We start from the raw sequence: 19,546 nt of genomic DNA on the forward strand, positions 1-19,546 counted from the left end.
ACTAATTACTACTATTTGGCTGCTCTGTGCTATTAAAGAAAGCTCCCTACCTCGCCCTGACATTGCTTCATTGATCATTTGCTACCATTGTTTAATTTTTTTTCTGTTTTCCTTTCTTAACTAAACATCTTTTTACAGCCAGACTGTTCAGAGTCAAGTGTACTTGTTTGATGCTGGTGTGATCAGACTAGATGACCTTCACGGTCTTATCGATCATTCCTATCTAATACCGAATACTGTGCACGCATATTTTCTGTACCACCATCACTGCCGCTTGTTATGTATTTTGGTTCGATGAAAATAAAGACTCTCTCTCCCTCTCTCTCCTTGGATCTGCGTGTGTGATCAGGATTGCAAGAGTACTCAGAGCGGTCATTAGTCAGTCGACTAGTGCGTACAACGGGAACTGTAGCTGTAGCGTCGACTCCAATCAAGCACTATACCAGCGTGTCTTGCAACAAGTCGTTGCAGCGACCGCTACAATATGTATTCAGGGAGATCGCGGACTCGCTAATTGACAGCATAGCGGGACTCGTTACAGATGAAATGACATATTTCTTTTCGAGTTATGTAGCGTGCGAAAGTGTAGCTTATGGCGGCTTATGTATTAGGCTTACCATACGTCCTCTTTTAAGAGGATTTGTCCTCTTTTTTGACTTTTTTGAAAGTGTCCTCGGAGGACGCCCTTTTGTCCTCTTTTTTGAGATTTAGAGCAGATTTAGAGCAAATTGCGAGTGATATGCCGCTTATCAGCACAGAAGTGAAGCTCCGACGGGTATTTCGGAGTGAAAAACGGTGATTTTAGCTCTGGGCGAAAAGATGACCGTTATTTAGAGCTCTGAGTGGAAAAGATGACTTTTTTTTTTTTTTTTTTTTTTAGTCAACCGATCACAAAGTGGGGAAAATTAACCGGTTTTTGAGAATTTCACTCCGGTTTTGCAAGTTGCAAATTTCTGAAAAAGTGTCCTCTTTTTTGATTTCCAAAGTATGGTAAGCCTATTATATATAACAGCAGGAAGTTTATCTGGCCCATGCATTGTTTGGCATTTACAATAGGCTTACCATATTTTGGAAATCAAAAAAGAGGACACTTTTTCAGAAATTTGAGACTTGCAAAACCGGAGAAGAATTCTCAAAATTCGGTGAATTCCGTTTGGGCGTCACTGCTGTGCTAATTTACGACATATCACTCGCATTTTGCTCTAAATATGACCTAAATTTTCAAAAAAGAGGACTAAATCTCAAAAAAGAGGACAAAAGGGCTTCCTCCGAGGACACTTTCAAAAAATTCAAAAAAGAGGACAAATCCTCTTAAAAGAGGACGTATGGTAACCCTAATTTACACATGTAAATTGGTGCCACCTCGCTACATTTGGAAATATTTCAAACCCTTCCTATTTTTCTGTCGGTTTACACATACATTTGACGGAGGCGCAACATTGCGTTTACGGTTACCAGTTCACTGTCATTCATTTTATTGCGTGCTGTTCAATTCTGGGAGTCTTATAACTTTCACCAATAGCAACAAGTCTTTACAAAACAAAACTCAAGTCTCACCAAATTTTATAGGAGGGAGCAATGTTAAATGGTGGAAATATATATTTTAGGTTGTGCGGAATAAAGAAGAAAGGGTTGGGAACCAATCTTCTGATTTCACAATACCTTGGTCTTATGAAATTTTGTAGATGATGTTACTGCTGGCAGTCCGTTACCACAGTAGATTTACATGTCATGAGATTCTTTTGTGATTTCCAAATAATCCGTGTGTATGCCTATATATATTATACGTTCCGTCTTCGATGATTAGGCACCATACATTGCTGACGACATATGATATAAAGAAACTGGGGATATCATTGGTGCATCAGGGCTGTTTAAATGGATAATTTCATCCAAAATTATCAGAATAAAAGCCCCGCAACAGTTCCACATATCAAAAATACAATATCACTTGAGAGGTTGGGCAAGTTGCGAAAGTATGGAAAAAGTATCAAATATGGTATGGAAGAAGGTTGCTGTGGTATGAAAAATTGACAAGTATGGTATGGAACGATTGGGCGGGTATGGAGTATGGAAAATTCCCATTCCAAACCATACCATACGATGCCCTGGTGACGTGACGTGACCTCCTGGCTGCTATATCAAAAAATTTAGAATAGCCCAAACGTAGTGTTTTGAAAATTCAGTGTGCAGTTATTTGGAGTCGCTTAATTTGCAGGGCGTCATTTATTTAGAGGTAATCATTTAATTTTGGCGAGATTATTATAATGATAATCAATAATCGTCACAGAATATTATTTTCATTCGAACAAGTCACACAAAATGTGCAAAGCGATAAGACACAATGCGATGTACTGATGAATGAGGATGCCGAACGACCAGTTGCGGTTCAATAAACTGGCATTCACCTCGGCCAAGTGTCCGATATGACAGTTCCATTTTCCGACGTTAGTCTCTATTCCGCGGCGCTTTCTTGCTCTTTCTAATCATCGTGGGTGCACTCTTTTTTGTCGCCGTATGAACAGCAATGTCGAGGAAGTGCCCTCCGACGCGGAATCGAACCCGGGCAGTCTGGGCGGTAGGCGCATATCGTTACCACTACGTTATATCCCACGCGGCATATCATGGACTTTTTTTATCCTCTCACTATCAGATTTAATGGTAGAACAAATAATATCGTCTATAAATTTTGAGGCAAATAATTGCACAAGCGTATATCCTACATATCCAACAATAAAATCAAAAATATTTGTCTCAATAAATCACGCGAAGCATGACTAAAAATCCAGTTTGAATAACTTTGCACCAAAATGCTATATTTTTACTCTAATTTTGGACCACCTCGAAGTTGCCTGAATATTTTTATATTGGAGAAATCCAAATTTCTAAAAAATTCTGGATCATGTTGAATATTTTGGAGCTGCTTCGCGATCCTAAAAATTTGTCTTGCGGACCCCAGTTTGGGAACCACTGCTATAGCGTCTAATCGGGACCGTAACTGTCGCACGCAAACCCCCCATTTGGATGGTGGGGTCGAGTTCGGAGGAGGCCCAAAATTATTTCGCGAATTAACATGGCATTTTTTTTGGAAAATTGATGCAACTTTTTCAAATTTTTTTCGCACTGCGCTGGATTTATTGTTGCCAAATATCTTGATCATTGGGTACCCTTACCCAAGATAAAATTCGCATGATATATAGAAATGGACATTTCAGCATCGGCCATTACCGCGCCACGACGCACCAAGACATAAGAAGTTTTAGGCCAAGAGAAGTGTGCCAGAACGATCGACAGCGAGCAAACCTTGGTCGCAAAGGACTGCCTCATACATATTTAATTGTCCATATATGCGCTAAATGGTTGGCGCCGAATGTTCCTGTCCTGGCAATCTGAACCCTACAAGACAAATGTCATGCTACAGGGAAAAAATTTTTTGTCAGTGAAGAAATGTAGCCTACCAATTTGAAATCGTGTGCGTCTTTTGGTTTAGTACGTTTCGGCGATTTCAATATCTTTTGACATAGCAGACAGGAGGTCACAAAATAATATCATCTAACGAAGTCATTATACCAACGGGTTCGCCCGAAGCTGTTTAATTTTTATTTACGGCCCCTATATTTTCCAAAACATCTCACCCAGCTTAACCGGTAAATCTGATTAAGTGAGCAGAGAGGGGAGATACCGTAGTGGTGAGCGTCGGCGCATCCAAAAAAGCCCAGCAAAAAATACCCGATAAAGAAAGAGAAAGAGCAAGAAATAGCTTCGAAAAAGGACCGACGAAGAAAGAATGACATCGAAGAAGACTGTGACATCGGGCACTAGGTCGAGGTGAATACAAGTTAAGAGACCCCAACTGGTTGGTCGTTCGGCATCCCCCTATCTGTTCATTGCATGGCATTGCGTGTCTTGTATATCGCATTGTACAACGTACATTATGCGTGTGTGTTGGGCAGATGAAAATATAATCTGATGATTATTGATTGAGAAGATTTAAAAAAAAAATTGATAGCCATATATATGCGATTGCGACCTTGTTGACCGTTTCAATCATGAATTATAGAAATTTTTCGCTCTTGGCACGTCTATGCGATATAGGCTGCCTCTCTAAACCAGTGGTTCTCAATTTTTTCACACACGCCCCCCTTTTTGATGGTGAAAATTTTCGCCCCCCCCCCCCACACTTATCGTGATATCACAAAATGTTAAAGAGAGAAATCAGAATGCTAGCAATCCCAACGGACAGTTTGATGGCATTGAAGGTTATGGCTATCGATCAGAGAATTCTAAAATAGGAAATTCGGACGATAGACAGCGGGAATAGCATGAGGTTGAGGTATTTTCAAATTTTCAGTTAACTGCGGCTTTGCGCCCCCCGTCAGATTCTTTCACGCCCCCAAGGTGCCGCGTACCCCGGTTTGAGAACCACTGCTCTAAACAATACAACAGATGTCTCTGATAAGTAGCGGCCAAAAAGGTACAACCTCATAGGGGGTCTGGTGGGGGTGGGGGGTGGGGGTGGCGAAGCTTGCCAGAAGCTATTTTTATCACCCGTTCTGCGTTCTCGCAGCTCAAGTTTCGCATGCTCGAATAAGGTTACCAGTGTAGGAGCTCTGGCTCCATCTATCTCCAATCTGTTATGGTATATTGCTATATCACGTGACTTATCGCTGCTATATTACCTAGCGCATATCGAGTAATTGACTGAGATATCCGAGACTCATGTACGCTGAAACTTACTGCTAAAACTATCCGAATTACTGTACAATATATCTGGAAAAGGCAATTGTTGTCGTCTCTATTCAACTGCCAGTCAAGAACTACACAGAACACAGGAGTCTAGGGATGGTGTGAACCTCTGAAAGGTTCAGGTTCGTGTGAACGCGAACCTTTTTGAAAGGTTCTGTGTGAACGCGAACGTGAACCTCATGAGGTCACGTGACGTCATATTGATACTTTCAACCCTATATTTCGATGAAGTGATAGCCTATATTAATGTACTAGTACACGATACCTAGCGAGGAATCGGGCCACATAAATTCCACCATGCTGAAGTACATATTGACGTTTTAAACGTCGCTAAATGTATCATCTGAGACAATCAAATGATCCCATAAAATCATTATCTTCCGTCGCTTTGCCAACAATTTCGACGAGGACTTGCCAGGGAATATAAGCTTACGCCCTAACTGTCTAGCCCAGACCGGACAGTGTATTCGGCGTCTGGGTATTGCTACATGGATATTGAGCAGACTGCAAACGGGTTATTATACTTGTTACCGATATTGCCCCATTAACAAGCTATACAGGTGTAGCCAACACCCCAATCGCACGAATTTGACTTTTATGATAAGTAAACTTATGAAGTCAAGATTGACCCCGTACGCCTGCTAGATTTTTACATCATAAAAACGATATCACATTCGCTGACTACATGTAGTGTATTTCGCTCTTGGTGCTGTGTGATTGCAGGTCACAAGCTCACGCAGCAGAGAGTCATTAATAAATATTCACAAACGGAAAGCTGGATATTTCGAGAAAACTTTTGAGATTGTCAAGGTGCATGCTCGCTTAGTGTTGATTGTTTATGCTGCCAGCACCATACATATAAAGTGGCCCGCAGTTGAAATGCAATAAATTTGAACCAAAGATGTTTGACGTGAAAATTGTAATATATGAAAAAGGTTCACACTGCAGAACCTACCAAGGTTCTGTTGTGAACGCGAACCTCAAAATTTCCGAGGTTCACACACAGAACGCGAACGTGAACCTCACGTTCACACCATCCCTACACAGGACGTTCGTGTCAGCTACTGCGGAAGTGCCAGTTAAGTATAAACTGTAAGCTGACATCCGTAGACAACGGACTTGTCGTATACTATCGCAGACGAACGGACGGGCTATATCTGTCACATGGCGCCTCGACCTCGTGACCTAGTGCAAACGTAATGACTCTTTGCCGTTCCATCATCGGGCTGTTAGCCTTCACTTGCAACGATACGGATTAGTTCGAGTTTTTACAGAGCAAATGAGGCGCACACGACGAATCCCATGTAGTGAGTTTGTATAAGTGCTACCATGATGTCACGAATTTTCCATTGTGACGTAACATTTGATTGACATGTATGGCTCATTCGGAGTTAAAATGTAAAAAATTGGGCCAATATGGCTCTTCGGACGAAAAAGGTTCCAGACTCCTGGGCTATAGGCTTCACGCTTCACCTTGGAAAGAGTCACCGTATTATTCATTCGAACACAACAGCATATATGACACCAATTGCATAGTTTCAAATAAGTTAATTAATATTGGATATAGAATCGGCACTTAGACATAATCCTGCTATAGGGGTCACGGGTCAGAGATGCTAGACGCTACGGACTCAAAGAAAATAAATTATGAATGCGTCTGCATCATCGCGATTATGATGCCACAGTATAGATGTAGTTGTTGGAGCACAATCGAATTTTTTTCAGACTGTACGGTGTCAGCCTCTGCCCACTGGCTGTCTTTGTGTTGTCAGCAGTTCAAAAATAATTTCGGACCATTTAGAAATCGTTTTTGGAAGTTCCGTTTTTTCCCGAAACTGTTGAGTTCGAATCGCTATTTAAGTACGTGCATAATACCAATTATTACTTATTTCATTATTATTCTAATATATTATTAGCGATTATAATCGCTAAGTTCATCTTCAACCATCGCTTAGTGTCATGCATATGTCGTGATGTAAGCTATTCAGTATTCATACACGCACGCACGCACAAATAGGCCGTGCGTCTATTGAAAACAGCTTATAATAAATAGGGTATTACTGCTTGTATGATTGGCTGTCATCGTACCATTAGCGGTCTAATGCCAGATTGAATTGTCACGCGATGCATATGTGCACCCATAGTGGTTGGAAAATCAGTCGTAATACGACTTGATCAAACGGCACTATTAAACTGTATATTTACATGGACAATTAAAAATGTGATAGAACATGATATACGTTTCAATGTAGTACAACCAGCTACGGTATTCACAAGTCACAACACTGGAAATAAGTGACTTTTCACTCGAACGGTCACCCATGGTACTGCTGAACAACATCACAAGCTGACATCTTTATACGTGTCCACAATATTGCAAAATTCAAAATGCAAGTCCCGTCGTGCGTAAATTTGATGACGTTGAATTATAAATGGTTTCTCAATCTCGCGCGTCCACATATACCATAGTCACAATGGTAAAACTGCATTCAAATTAATATAACCAGATTAATATTAGAATAGTTGTTACATATAGACGCACGTGCCGTATGTAAACTGTATTAGCCTATACATGAGAGAATGTAAAACTATGTAAGCCTATATATTTCACGCCGTGCCGCATGTTGAAAGTATATTCGACAGTGGCCCTCGACTACTTAGTATTGAGAGAATGGAATTGGCAAAGTGCAGGTCTTTTATTAGCAGACACACGAGGATAAATATTCGCTCATGTCAGAAACATTGGACACGTGCAAAAGGTATGGCGAAACTGATGATATGCCGTAAGCTTATTGTTATCGATACATTGTCGAAATATTGTCAGGTGGTTGCGATAGATCTAGCATCGTCCGTGATTTTATTACAAAATGAACAAACGAACTCAATTTAGTATAATAGTACATGGTTATCTAGAACCCCGGTATGGGACTTGCGCGGAGTTATAGATATTCTTGGTATAAAGTCATGATGTCGCAGTTCGCGATTGTAGACAAAGCATCTGTGTATAGAGTATATTCATCAATCCACGGTTACGTTTAACACTGTTCAAAAAAAATCTGTAACAGCATTCACTTTATGATAGAGGTACATTTCGTATAGGACTATAGGGAATTGGCGGTATATTAAACTACAGTAGAACATTGCTTTCAGAACTACCGGTACGTTAATTACACCATAATTTATTGACCTGACTGTTCGCCATAAGATAACGGCACAATGACAACCATGAAGGAAAATCACAGATACACTGTGATGTAATCAACGAATTTGACACCGCTATGCTCAAATGAAATGGTCGCCCGTATTTAGTCGATGCTACATCTGTCGCGAACCTGGACAATGCGAGGCACGAATGATGGAACGCGTATTATAGTCCAACGTCCCGCGATCTGCCAGTAACGGTTCGCTATCTACAAGCACTATCTTCGCTATACATCTAAAAAGTTTATCGATAAATTGCGAGTACCCCTAACTTTGCTACCGTCCATATTTATAAGATTTGTCCATATTTTAAACGGAAATGGGGAGGGCAGTGTGTTTTGAAACACATTTGAAAGGTAATGCGTTACATAACTCTATTGTCCTTAGTTACAAGATGATTGCATATTTTCATATTTACATATTTATTCATTTTTTGATATTCTCAATGCCTATCATGGCTCACAAGCTGTGAGGACGATCCAAATAGCGACCCTTCACCCCAATTTGATCTCAACGTGACAGTGATTACTCTGATTAGGGATGGTTGAAAGCAGTGGTGGCCTTACGATTGGGGGGCAATGGGCAAGACTTCCGGGGGGCTATAAGTATTAGATCGCAGACCCCTCATTCGCATCTATTATGACCAACCTAATATCGGTGCGCAATGTGGAAAGGAATTACGTGTTGTGTATATTTGACACTATATGACGCGGCTTTGAAGCAGGCCTAAATAGAATAGCGATACTGGAAAGCTATGGGCTGACATCATTAAATAAGCAAGCACTGCACCATGTCAAGCTTTGAGCCAGGCGCGGGATTTGGTCATGGTCATATCTATTATTTCATGGTTGCAAGGATAGACTACATCAAAACTAAGTATACCTCTGCCGCATGCAGAGACTTGATGATTATTGTGATATGGGACTTTTCTAACAAATGCAGAGATTTGGTAATTGACCCATCTGTACGGAATCATCTTCTTGATTGGTACACGGATCTCCATGTCTATTCGCTATAAAACTTGAAAAAAAAGCGGTAAACCAAAGAGGGGGAGCCCTTCGACCAGGGGGGGGGGCTCTGGGCGATTGCCCACCTCGCCCACCCCAAAAGCCACCATACTGGTTGAAAGGGATGACTGTTTTAGTCGTCCATCATCAACGTCCCGAATCTTGCGTTTAGGATACTTGGAATCAGATTGCCTAGATTTTTCGGCAGTCCTAACTATTGGATACACGTCGATGGCAATCCTGACTATATAGCTCAATTACAGCAATGTAACTAATAAGAGAGCGATATATGCTGTTGCCGTTTTATATTTTAATGACGCATCATCAACTGATGTTAATCCGATATAACAAATATTGTAGCTTGCAGTCATGCTACTACAATGTCACCGTCATGCTCGGCGTCTCATACCAAAAGTCTCTTATCATTTGACGATATACCGGAAGTACCTGGCTATCCTGTGATCGGCGCTCTCCCGGACTACGCCCCGTGGACCACATTTCGGCTGGGGCACATCCACAAATTGTGGCACAAACGTCACGAAGAGTTTGGAGATATATTCAAAGAAAGGATATTTTCCACATGTAACAATACATTCAGTATTCACTTCAGAAAGAATGCTGCTAATTCGACCGAACTTTGTTGTTTGTAGATACGGTGTATTTTAGATCACCAGCGGACACCGAAAAGCTCTTTCGAACTGAATGCAAGACGCCTACTAGGCTACGAATTCCCGGTATAACCAAACTAAAGAACTGGATGGACCTGCCAGAGAGTGTTGTCAACATGGAAGGACGCGATTGGTATCGGGTGAGTTGATAACTCGTTGCCAAGGTGACCTCGAAAGTATCATATGTTTATATAGCTCAGTGATCATATCCGGTTCGAAACACTCGGATCGGATTGACTGAATAAGATCGATATCCGTGAGCTTGATTGATTGACTTCGCCAGGTCGTTTCGACTCCTTTCTTACCTATCACTGCGTTACAATTCTTGTTGATAGAAATTGATAGAAATGACAATAAAAATGATACTGATGGGGATGCATTTTCGGTGGTTATTGATTGCTTGTAATCCTATCTTATGAGCAGCCTGCGCGTGTCATTTCATTCGAACATTCGAAAACGACTTTACAAAACTTTGCTGCCTCACTCACACGTATACTACGTATTGTCAAAGCTTGCAGAATACATTTACCTATAAAAACGAGAACGTGCTTTCGCATATGAATGCAAATTATACAATATTGTATGTCAGCGACGGAAGCGTGTTGAATACGTACACAACTGATAGATATATTACACCGTAGCAAAGCGAAAGTATTGTAACTGTCTAGTGTCTATTGTACACTTTGCAGTCGCATTATGGTGCTGCCGCGTTGAGTGGAATTAGCATACAGATCTAAGGGTACTTACGCTATTTACATCCCGCCAGTGCAATGCAATTTTGCAATCGAGACGACTTCCGTCTGATATCAGTCTATACGCAAGAAATTGAACATTCTATTTCGATTACTTATATTATGACTTTGTGACCCATGAAAGAAATTATTGAATTATATTGATTTGAAATGCGCGCGGTTTGAGCCCGCTTGCTGTGTGTACATTGTACAAATACAATCACGGAGTGTCTGAATATATATGTGGTTGTCGAGATGGAAGGAAGATAGTTGATTTAAATCTCTACCACCGGGGTGCCGGACGATAGAGGCGATATTCAGAAGATATTCAATTTAATCCATGCCCTGTATAATTTTCCCCTTATTTACAAATTCTATTTGATACCAGATGAGACAAGAAATCAATTACGCTTTGCTCAAGCCGAAAATGGTATGGAAATTCACTGCCCTGCAGCAGGATGTTTGCAAGGATTTGGTCACGTGCATTCGACGACACCACGACGCGACAGGCGAAGTAGGTGTTCTGGTGAAGCTGTATATTCGGGCCATAAGGTTCCAGCAAGTTTATGCTTTTCGAGATCAACTATGTAATATACCAACGAAAAACCTGTAATGTGAGGCTGAGAACAAATTTGATGTTGGCAAGAAAGTTTCAAGATATAGTTTAGCTTTTACCAAATGCAACATATTATTGTGGGTAATGCTCTATCCAAGTATATGTTTATTACTTGCAAGGGCCTGAAAATGGTTCTATAGCAATCAGTACGTTGCGTTTCTATTGTAGAACACAATTGTGAGGGCGTCACGATTTTCAAAGTCCTAATGTATATTTATTTATTATTTCTCAAATAAAGACGACAGGGTCCATCTGATATTGCCACGTGAGCTAAATTATGTGATTAGTATCATTCTCACGCACTCTTAAAGGATATGATCTAACCGCGCACGATTGTTACGGTGACTTGGAACTAGGCTTACCATACGTCCTCTTTTAAGAGGATTTGTCCTCTTTTTTGACTTTTTTGAAAGTGTCCTCGGAGGACGCCCTTTTGTCCTCTTTTTTGAGATTTTGTCCTCTTTTTAAGGATTTAGAGCAGATTTAGAGCAAATTGCGAGTGATATGCCACATATTAGCACAGACGTGAAGCTCCGACGGGTGAAAAACGGTGATTTTAGCTCTGAGCGAAAAGATGACCTTTTTTTTTTTTTTTTTTTTTTTTTAGTCATCCACTTGGCGATGCGGGGTAAAAAACGTTATTTTGAGATCTGAGCGGAAAAGATGACCTTTTTTTTTTTTTTTTTTTTTTTTAGTCATCCACTTGGCCAAGGGTCGGCAACCTACGGCCCGCGGGCCGGATCCGGCCCGCCAAGCGAAATCGTCCGGCCCGCGACATAATAATTAGTAATCAGTCTTATCACAAGAATTCTTCCCGCCGTTTCATAATGAGTTTCAATCTGCAGTTCAGCAATGTTTGGAAAGAATGTGGCATTGCTACGATATAAGTAGCCTACATCGTATATTAGTATATTGTTGCGTCATAAAACGAAGACGGTTAAAGTAGGAGATGGAGATTGTCTGTAGAGTAGACTAGATCAGTGCTTATCAATCGGGTGTATCTCGCAACCGAAGGAGTAGGCTACCATACTTTGTAAAGGGTTTACCATTCTGATGGGGTGTGACAATAAAGGTGTCCTTCCCCTGCTTCAAAAACACTTGGAACATCTCAGACGCAATGACAAAATCTCAAACTCACGCTGTTTAATAATAGATAAATAGCCTCTGTAGGGTTGGTTATCTATAGTTTAATTCACCAGATGGCATTGTGCACCAAGACAACAAACCTGAATAGTGTTTCGGCCACAATGATGAAAACTGTTGATATGATTTTGTCTCACAAACTGAATCACCAACAGTTACGCCAGATATTACTATAAGCAGAGAATCAATATGGCGATGTCCTGTAAATCTGCCATGTTCGCGCATTAAGTCGAGCAGCTTGCACGACTGTATAAACTGAACTAAAATATCATTCTCCTAGAAAATACAAATATCGCCGACTTATAATCTCGTAATCGAAAATGGGTAGCTAATCGTGCTGTGCTGGTACATTTAACGTCACACCTGAACAAATTGAATTTTCAACTTCGGGGGGGGGGGGGAACTGAATACATGAGATGCTGAGGCGCATTCGAAAAAAATCCACGACTCTGAGAATGTCAACAGTGCAAATAAGTCAATGCTCACTTTCGGAGAGAAAACCGAGTACTAACGCTACATTTGTAACTGTGAAATGGAATTTAATTACTGAATATTCATCCGCTTTTCCGACATTCTACAAAATGAATTATTACTATTTAGTACTCCGTTTAATGTGGACGCCAATACCATTGCCTGAAAATTTCAAATGGGCCTTTTTCAAATGCGATGCAGTTGAATTGAATGACAAATTTCGCACAAAGAGCATATGGCTGCATGACTTTGACAAAGAGTACGTTCTTGAAATTGGTGTTTATGGCAGCATGACCAAAAATACAAAAGAAATTGCATCGATTTTTGGTAGCACGCACGCATGGGAACAATAGTTTTGAACAATGAAATTCACGAAGAGCAAAGCTAATATCACGTATTTCGGGCGCCCATTTAGAATATGGTCTGATTTTTGCTTCGTCTCACTTGCTTCATCAAACCTTTCACTAAGCAAGCTGCATCAATTGTTACATTTATTCTGCGTTGTTGAAGTGTAAATACATGCGTTTTGTCATTGGTATGATTGAGATTGCAGCAATGTAGGATAATATACCGACGTCAGCGTAAAATATAGTATTAGGAAAAATTCCGGCCCGCCAAAAACTTGTACACTCGAAATTTGGCCCGTGACAAGCAAAAGGTTGCCGACCCCTGCACTTGGCGATGCGGAGTAAAAAACGTTATTTTGAGTTCTGAGCGGAGAAGATGACCTTTTTTTTTTTTTTTTTTTAGTCAACCGATCACAAAGTGGGGAGAAATTAACCGAATTTTGAGAATTTCACTCCGGTTCTGCAACTTGCAAATTTCTGAAAAAGTGTCCTCTTTTTTGATTTCCAAAATATGGTAAGCCTACTTGGAACCCTTTCGCGAGATAAAATGAAAGTGAAACAAACAGTCTTCCGAACCACGAAGGTGTGTAATTTACTACAAACAAGTATACTGAATTCTGTTCTGGTCCATGTCCATTGTCCATGACCGATTGCAACCATCAAGTATATTGGAATATTTGCAATAGTCCAGCTATGAAGTGAAGACATAGATAAATTGTGACGTAATTGACAATATACAATCGCGCAGTCTTGGTAAAGTCGGTGCTCAACTACCTTTACTGAGTAGCCTACCCATAGCAAATGAGGTAGTTTGTGAAGAATCAGTGGCTTTGTATTGCGTCAGACGTGACCACTTGCCTTTTAGCGAGTCGCCGAAACATTATAACGTTAACCAAACCACGAAATTTACTCACAGGTGCCAAACTTCTGCTCAATTTTGGATGCGTGGGCCCTCGAAATGGCAGGCGTTTTTTTGCTGAACACCAGATTCGGTATGGAAAGAGACGTACGGAGTGTATATATAGACGAACTGTCTTCACCGCAGGTGCTTGTTTCCAGGACTTTTGACGGAAGAGGAAATCGAAAATGATTTTTCGGACCTCTTCCACGGAACTAAAACAGTGATGGACTACATCACATCGACAATTTTTGGTTTGGGGCTTTGGGACATTCGTAGCCACAAGGTTTGTGATATCATGTATAATTGTATGCGATAAATACGATACCCAGTCGCGTAGATAAACGATTACTCCTACCAAAAGAGCAATAACACTCGCCTGCTGCTATGCAATTTCATCTAGCAGCGAAGGCGTATCCTCTATTTTTAGCGTATTAGCAATTGGAATGACCAACGGTCTTTGACCGGTGACCGCTATAATTATGATGCCTTATTTACTGAAAAAATAATAAAGCTTAGTGCTATTACTAACCGGAAATATCAGAGCCGCATGTATAGGAAGAAATATAGACCGAAATCAACCAAGCCAAAAATTTCTAGATCCGGCTAGTTTCGAATCATGAGATGACTTGTTTATTATCTGCAGCTTTTACAATCCCTATTTGTTGCACTTCTTCTTTTCCCATGCATATCCGATTGCTCAGAACTTGGATGTGCGCCACACTCCGATCGCTATTATAGTTCGTTTAGTATCAGTAGGCCACTAATGCGTACTTTGTAGCTCCGCTTGCGTAACTGTATACCTTTGCAGCAACAGTTTCATCAGAATTTCTACGTCGCATCGAAAGTTCCATTGCACAAGATGGAACTATAGATAGACCGAACATATAAGTAGGCCTAATCCTGGAAAAAAGTCGATTTATCATATGCTCTCATCATTGGCTCACTGTACAGCTGTAGTGTATAAGTGTATATCTCACGTAGGCCCATAGTTTATGAATTTTCACTTGTAAGGAACGCAGTTTCAGCATAGCCTGGCATATGTAGGGTTGCATTTAAACAAATGTTTTAAACGGTGTTTTAAACAAAGGCCTTTAAAATATTGTGTTTTTTCAAGTTGTAAAATGATGCCATAATTGTGTAAATACTATCCAAAGCACATGTTGTATGAGCCTATACGGACAATTACCACTCGGTATTGCCGACGTATACGATATGAGATGGTTGGAACCCTCAAAAGGCTGATCACTGTCAAGGCTGATCCACTGTGACGCAGTGTTGGGATCAAGTCACTACCTTCGAGTCACGAGTCATCTCGAGTCATTGCAGATCTTGACTCGAGTCAAGTCAAGTCAATCGATTTTCAAAGGTGACTCGAGTCAAGTCAAGTCACTCGTTTTTTGGAGGTGACTCGAGTCAAGTCGAGTCAAGTCAAGTCACGATTCACGTCACAATTCAAGTCAAATTGAATTTTTGAAGTACGGGTGATGATTCAAAGTCATTACATTTTGCTAGCTGTTTGAAAGACAGATTAATTGATCATTTATCTTGAATCAAATAACGAATATCTAGTTAAATATTCATGCAAAAAGACGCTGTATCCCTCACGCACACGTAGAACTGCCAATAAAATACAAGAGTAACTGTACAGCTGCATGATACAGTCAGTTATTTTCATTCGAAATATAGGACCTAATGCGAAGCTTCGAGAAGTTGAAACAAATTGATATGGTACAATAGCCTACACTACCCGTCTACACATCCGTGAGAATATAAACGCACGAACTATATTTGTTCGATTCAAATCATACAAGAGGAGCACTGCGCAACGTGACATTGGAGCCGTCTAAGAAACAGGGACACATTGCTATTGAGATTAATCTTCTACCACTACTACTTCGACAACGTAAGCTGTGATCGTTTAGTTTGCGGTCAATCAAGGTTTACTAAAAACATGGGTCAGGGTCAATTTATATGTGATGTAACAATGGAGGATCAGTGTAACGTAGAATCAGTGAATGACTGGTTGCTCTCACAAGCAACGCCGGCGTATATCTTGAACAATCCGAATATAGACAAGATACAATGATTTATTCGACAGCATTTACTTGATGACTTGAAATTGACTCGTAAATTTTACTCCGAGTCACGAGTCAATGCCCATTTTTGAAGCTCCGAGTCAAGTCAAGTCAAGTCATTTTTCCAAAGTGACTCGAGTCAAGTCAAGACGTACGAAAAAGTTGGCTCGAGTCTGACTCGAGTCAAGTCATGACTCGAGTCATCCCAACACTGCTGTGACGTCACAATTGCATATTCGTGACGTCATGGCGTAAAACAACATGTTTTAAACACGGGTCTTGTTTTAAACATGCTTGTTTTAAATTGATTTTTGTTTTAAATGTAACCCTAGGCATACGTATCCTGGACGTATGCTACTAAATGACACTCATCTGACATTGAAATCGCGACATGTGCGTAACATTCCAGTGCACACTGAACAGGTTCGCAATCGAGTTACTAAAACGAAAGTAACTCCATTCAGAACGTATCGAAAGCGGCACTCCGCTGTCTTGAAGTCACGAAGAATATCATTACAAGGAAGAGTGATGCGGGTGAATTGAATGGAACCACGCTTGGCAATATAATGGAAAGCGCTGTATTGGCTGAAAAGTAGGAATAACTTGATTGTGCGAGGCAATTCTCCCACATCTGATCGCATGCGTTCTGGCCGTGACCAGGTTCAGCGTACAATTGCTGCAACGTTTTTTTTTCATTCAGAGAGAAAATATCGCTTGTCTTCGACGTTCTGTGCGGATCGATCGAAACTACCGCGAAGGCAGTGGCGATGGTGTTGTATTGCACGACTTTGAATGGGGAGGTTCAAGAAAAGCTTAGAGCTGAAATGCTCTTTTTGAATTCAAGTCCATTGGACGGCAAGGTTTGATCAAAAGCTTTTTATGTAGCTATTTGTGGCAAACCGTTATATTAGGGATATTCAAATTTCCCCGCCATATATCCTCGTCTCCAAATGAAATTAACTGCTCCCATGAATTCCGAGTATACCTGGATCATTATCTCTAAATGTAAATAATATAGGGAAGTTATTGCGAATAACATAGGAAACGCTTGTACGCTCTATAACATGACCTCTTCATGCATGTAGGCCTATAACTGAATTTTCTACCTTGGGCTAGGCATGTTAAATGTAAACTAGCGAGTGATAGACTGACCTGAGTAATTTATCGTTGTTAGCTGAAGTGCAAGCAATAATAAGGTCAATAATTCGCCATGATAGAGAGACGTTCCATGAATGACGTCATTGCATTAACTTAAGAAATGAATTGTGCGTTAACGTCGATTCCGGACGCCGGTTCGACGATACATAAACAGTCTATGCTATTGGAAAAGATTAGGTGTATTGCTGCTAAGCTATTTATTCGCGATCAATTTATGCTATTATTAGGACGTGGAAGGCATGCCGTACACGGGAGCATTTCTGAAAGAGGTTCAGCGGCTTTATCCTATGGCACACTGCCATGTTCGTACGATGCAACAAGACACAAGTCTGTCAGGATATCATGTACCGGCAGGTATGAGTCATGACCAAAATTTTTACGCCCTTTTTCTGTATTGCGTCTGTCCTAAGGCCCGAACAAAACATTCGTAAAAATCAATGTCATCGATGATTAACAGAAGATCGAGAAATCAATTTAAAGTCGAGTGGTGGTATCGTTTGCAGATCAAAATTCACTTTTTTTTCTCGACCCATCGATACGACCAAGAGGCGCCCAACATGTAGTAATAACGCTATGCATTGCAGTAACAGCTATACGATTAGGCTGTTGGTGTTTCCTAGTGTCATTTGGATTCCACTTCTTTTTACGCGTCATATATTGCCATTTATTTCACAATATCTGACACAATCCTATCGTCAATGTCCAAAACTATACAAAGTAAACAGTTTTCATGTCCGTAGGTACCATGATCATAAACACAGCAAACGCCACTCAAAACAGAGAGTCCACATACTTCCCGGAACCAGACGAATTCATGCCAGAGAGATGGTTAACAGCCGATAAGCATATCAGCAGGTACATAAAACTCAGCAATTGCGTTGGTATTGGATCGTTATGTTGGTATCTCGGCAAAGCTGTCCTACTCTTTTATAGATTTGCACTGACAGGCCCCTTTGGAATGGGGGCCAGGGCATGTCCTGGTCGAAGATTTGCTGTCCAGGAGATGAAGTTGTTGCTGATAGAAACTCTCAAAAACTTTAGAATCGAATATCATCACCGACCGATGGAATCGCTATTTCGGGCAACAGGAATCCCTTCGGAGAAGCCACGATTTTCATTTATCCCGTTGCGGTGACATCAATGTAGTGTAGGCCACTCAACACGGCCATGGTATAGTTGTCTATGACAAATAAATACTGAATATGTGTAAAATTATGTCACGGATATGCCAAAGGTAAAATGATAATTACCAGGACATCAGCTGTCAGCTTACCGACGGCTAGTTGCTGCGATAGTGGATCTCAGTTCTGACAAAATAATAATATTATTTTGACTTCTTGAAAGATCCTCGTAATTAAGTCCCTCGCAAACCTAATTTATTCGATTTACAGAATTAACTCTCGATTGTACAGCGTATGTTAAGCTATAGTCACGACACAATGAAATGAGTTACACACAAGATGGTCGGATTCCCAATCCATCCTACTCCGGCTGGTAATTTGAAATTCTGAATCCGAAAAAATCCGCCTGGTGAGTTTCCAATTCAGAGTCCGAAACAATCCTGCTGCAGTCAATTTTTCATATGTCGGTGGAAAAATCCTGTTAAATTCCGACTTTCATAGCAAATTCAAAATCTGGATTCAGTCCGGCTACATAGAAATTGATGAAATCCTTCTCTTTCTCCGGTTTCTGAACAGGCGTATGGCCACGATGCGGATGAATAAAATGTTCGAATAAACGGTAAATTAAGTTGACGCCGTCTTCACAAATATAAAACGCGAAAAAGGCAAGTTTTATACAGCGTTATGAAGCTGTCAGCATTGTGTGTCCTGATCCTGATATTAAACCAAAATTAGAATCAGCTAATCTGTAAACAGATCCGTGCTCGTAAGCAAATTCATATTCTTCCTGTTCTAAGAACCGGAACAGCCGGCTTTCGTCACAAATTTCGATGGATTGGTTAATGGTTATCGAGGATGACCAATTGACCAGGACCAGCCTGTAAAATCTCGTTAATGTGTCTGACTTGTGTACGCTATCATCTTGATTTGTTTTTATGTTATCTCCACGTCCTCGGTCACAATATAATCGAATAAAACATTGTGTTTTGACTTAATCCTAATTTTACCATAATGCGACCCGCGAATGGATTATGGTTCAGATGAATGCGGGCCCTCGAGCTAAAAGGTTTGACAATCCTTGGGTACGTTGTCACTTGAAAGGCCCTGTTCGGTATGGAACAGTTTGCTATGTTAATCAAGTATTCACCCACTCTTCAACACGATAAATATCTTCATCAGACGTTACAAGCATTTTGTGGGTAAGATCCGCATATCTCGAACGGCATGATCAGATCAGTGTGATCAATTGGTCATCATGGATCAACCGGGATGATCTTTGATGAAGGCTATCATAGAGTTGTTGGTGCCTGATTGACAAGCTGATGACGCGACTATTGGAAGGCTTGTCGGATGCTACCTCT

General features: G+C 40.7%; 1 protein-coding gene across 1 annotated transcript; it reads left to right on the plus strand.

Moving 5' to 3' along the window:
• The first annotated feature begins 7,304 nt into the window (after nt 1–7,304).
• Nucleotides 7,305–18,279, plus strand: LOC145451972 (cytochrome P450 10-like). The gene is made up of 11 exons (XM_080330193.1): nt 7,305–7,505; nt 9,315–9,536; nt 9,605–9,762; nt 10,742–10,867; nt 13,847–13,922; nt 13,990–14,114; nt 16,371–16,498; nt 16,607–16,766; nt 17,292–17,418; nt 17,805–17,919; nt 17,998–18,279. Exons 1-11 carry the CDS (start codon nt 7,418–7,420, stop codon nt 18,197–18,199), a joined length of 1,527 nt encoding a protein of 508 aa, XP_080186319.1. The 5' UTR covers nt 7,305–7,417; the 3' UTR covers nt 18,200–18,279.
• Nucleotides 18,280–19,546: the final 1,267 nt, after the last annotated feature.

This window comes from Botryllus schlosseri, chromosome 12 (genome assembly GCF_051294905.1).
Source record: "Botryllus schlosseri isolate E-star chromosome 12, Bs_hap1, whole genome shotgun sequence".
Classification (NCBI taxonomy): domain Eukaryota; kingdom Metazoa; phylum Chordata; class Ascidiacea; order Stolidobranchia; family Styelidae; genus Botryllus; species Botryllus schlosseri.

What these genes read in the sequence shown, in the direction of transcription:
- LOC145451972 (XM_080330193.1), top strand. Translation starts at nt 7,418, where the DNA reads ATGGAATTGGCAAAGTGCAGGTCTTTTATTAGCAGACACACGAGGATA. An exon ending in ACATTGGACACGTGCAAAAG is followed by an intron (nt 7,506 to 9,314) that starts GTATGGCGAAAC and finishes CAAATATTGTAG; the next exon opens with CTTGCAGTCATGCTACTACA. An exon ending in AGAAAGGATATTTTCCACAT is followed by an intron (nt 9,537 to 9,604) that starts GTAACAATACAT and finishes TGTTGTTTGTAG; the next exon opens with ATACGGTGTATTTTAGATCA.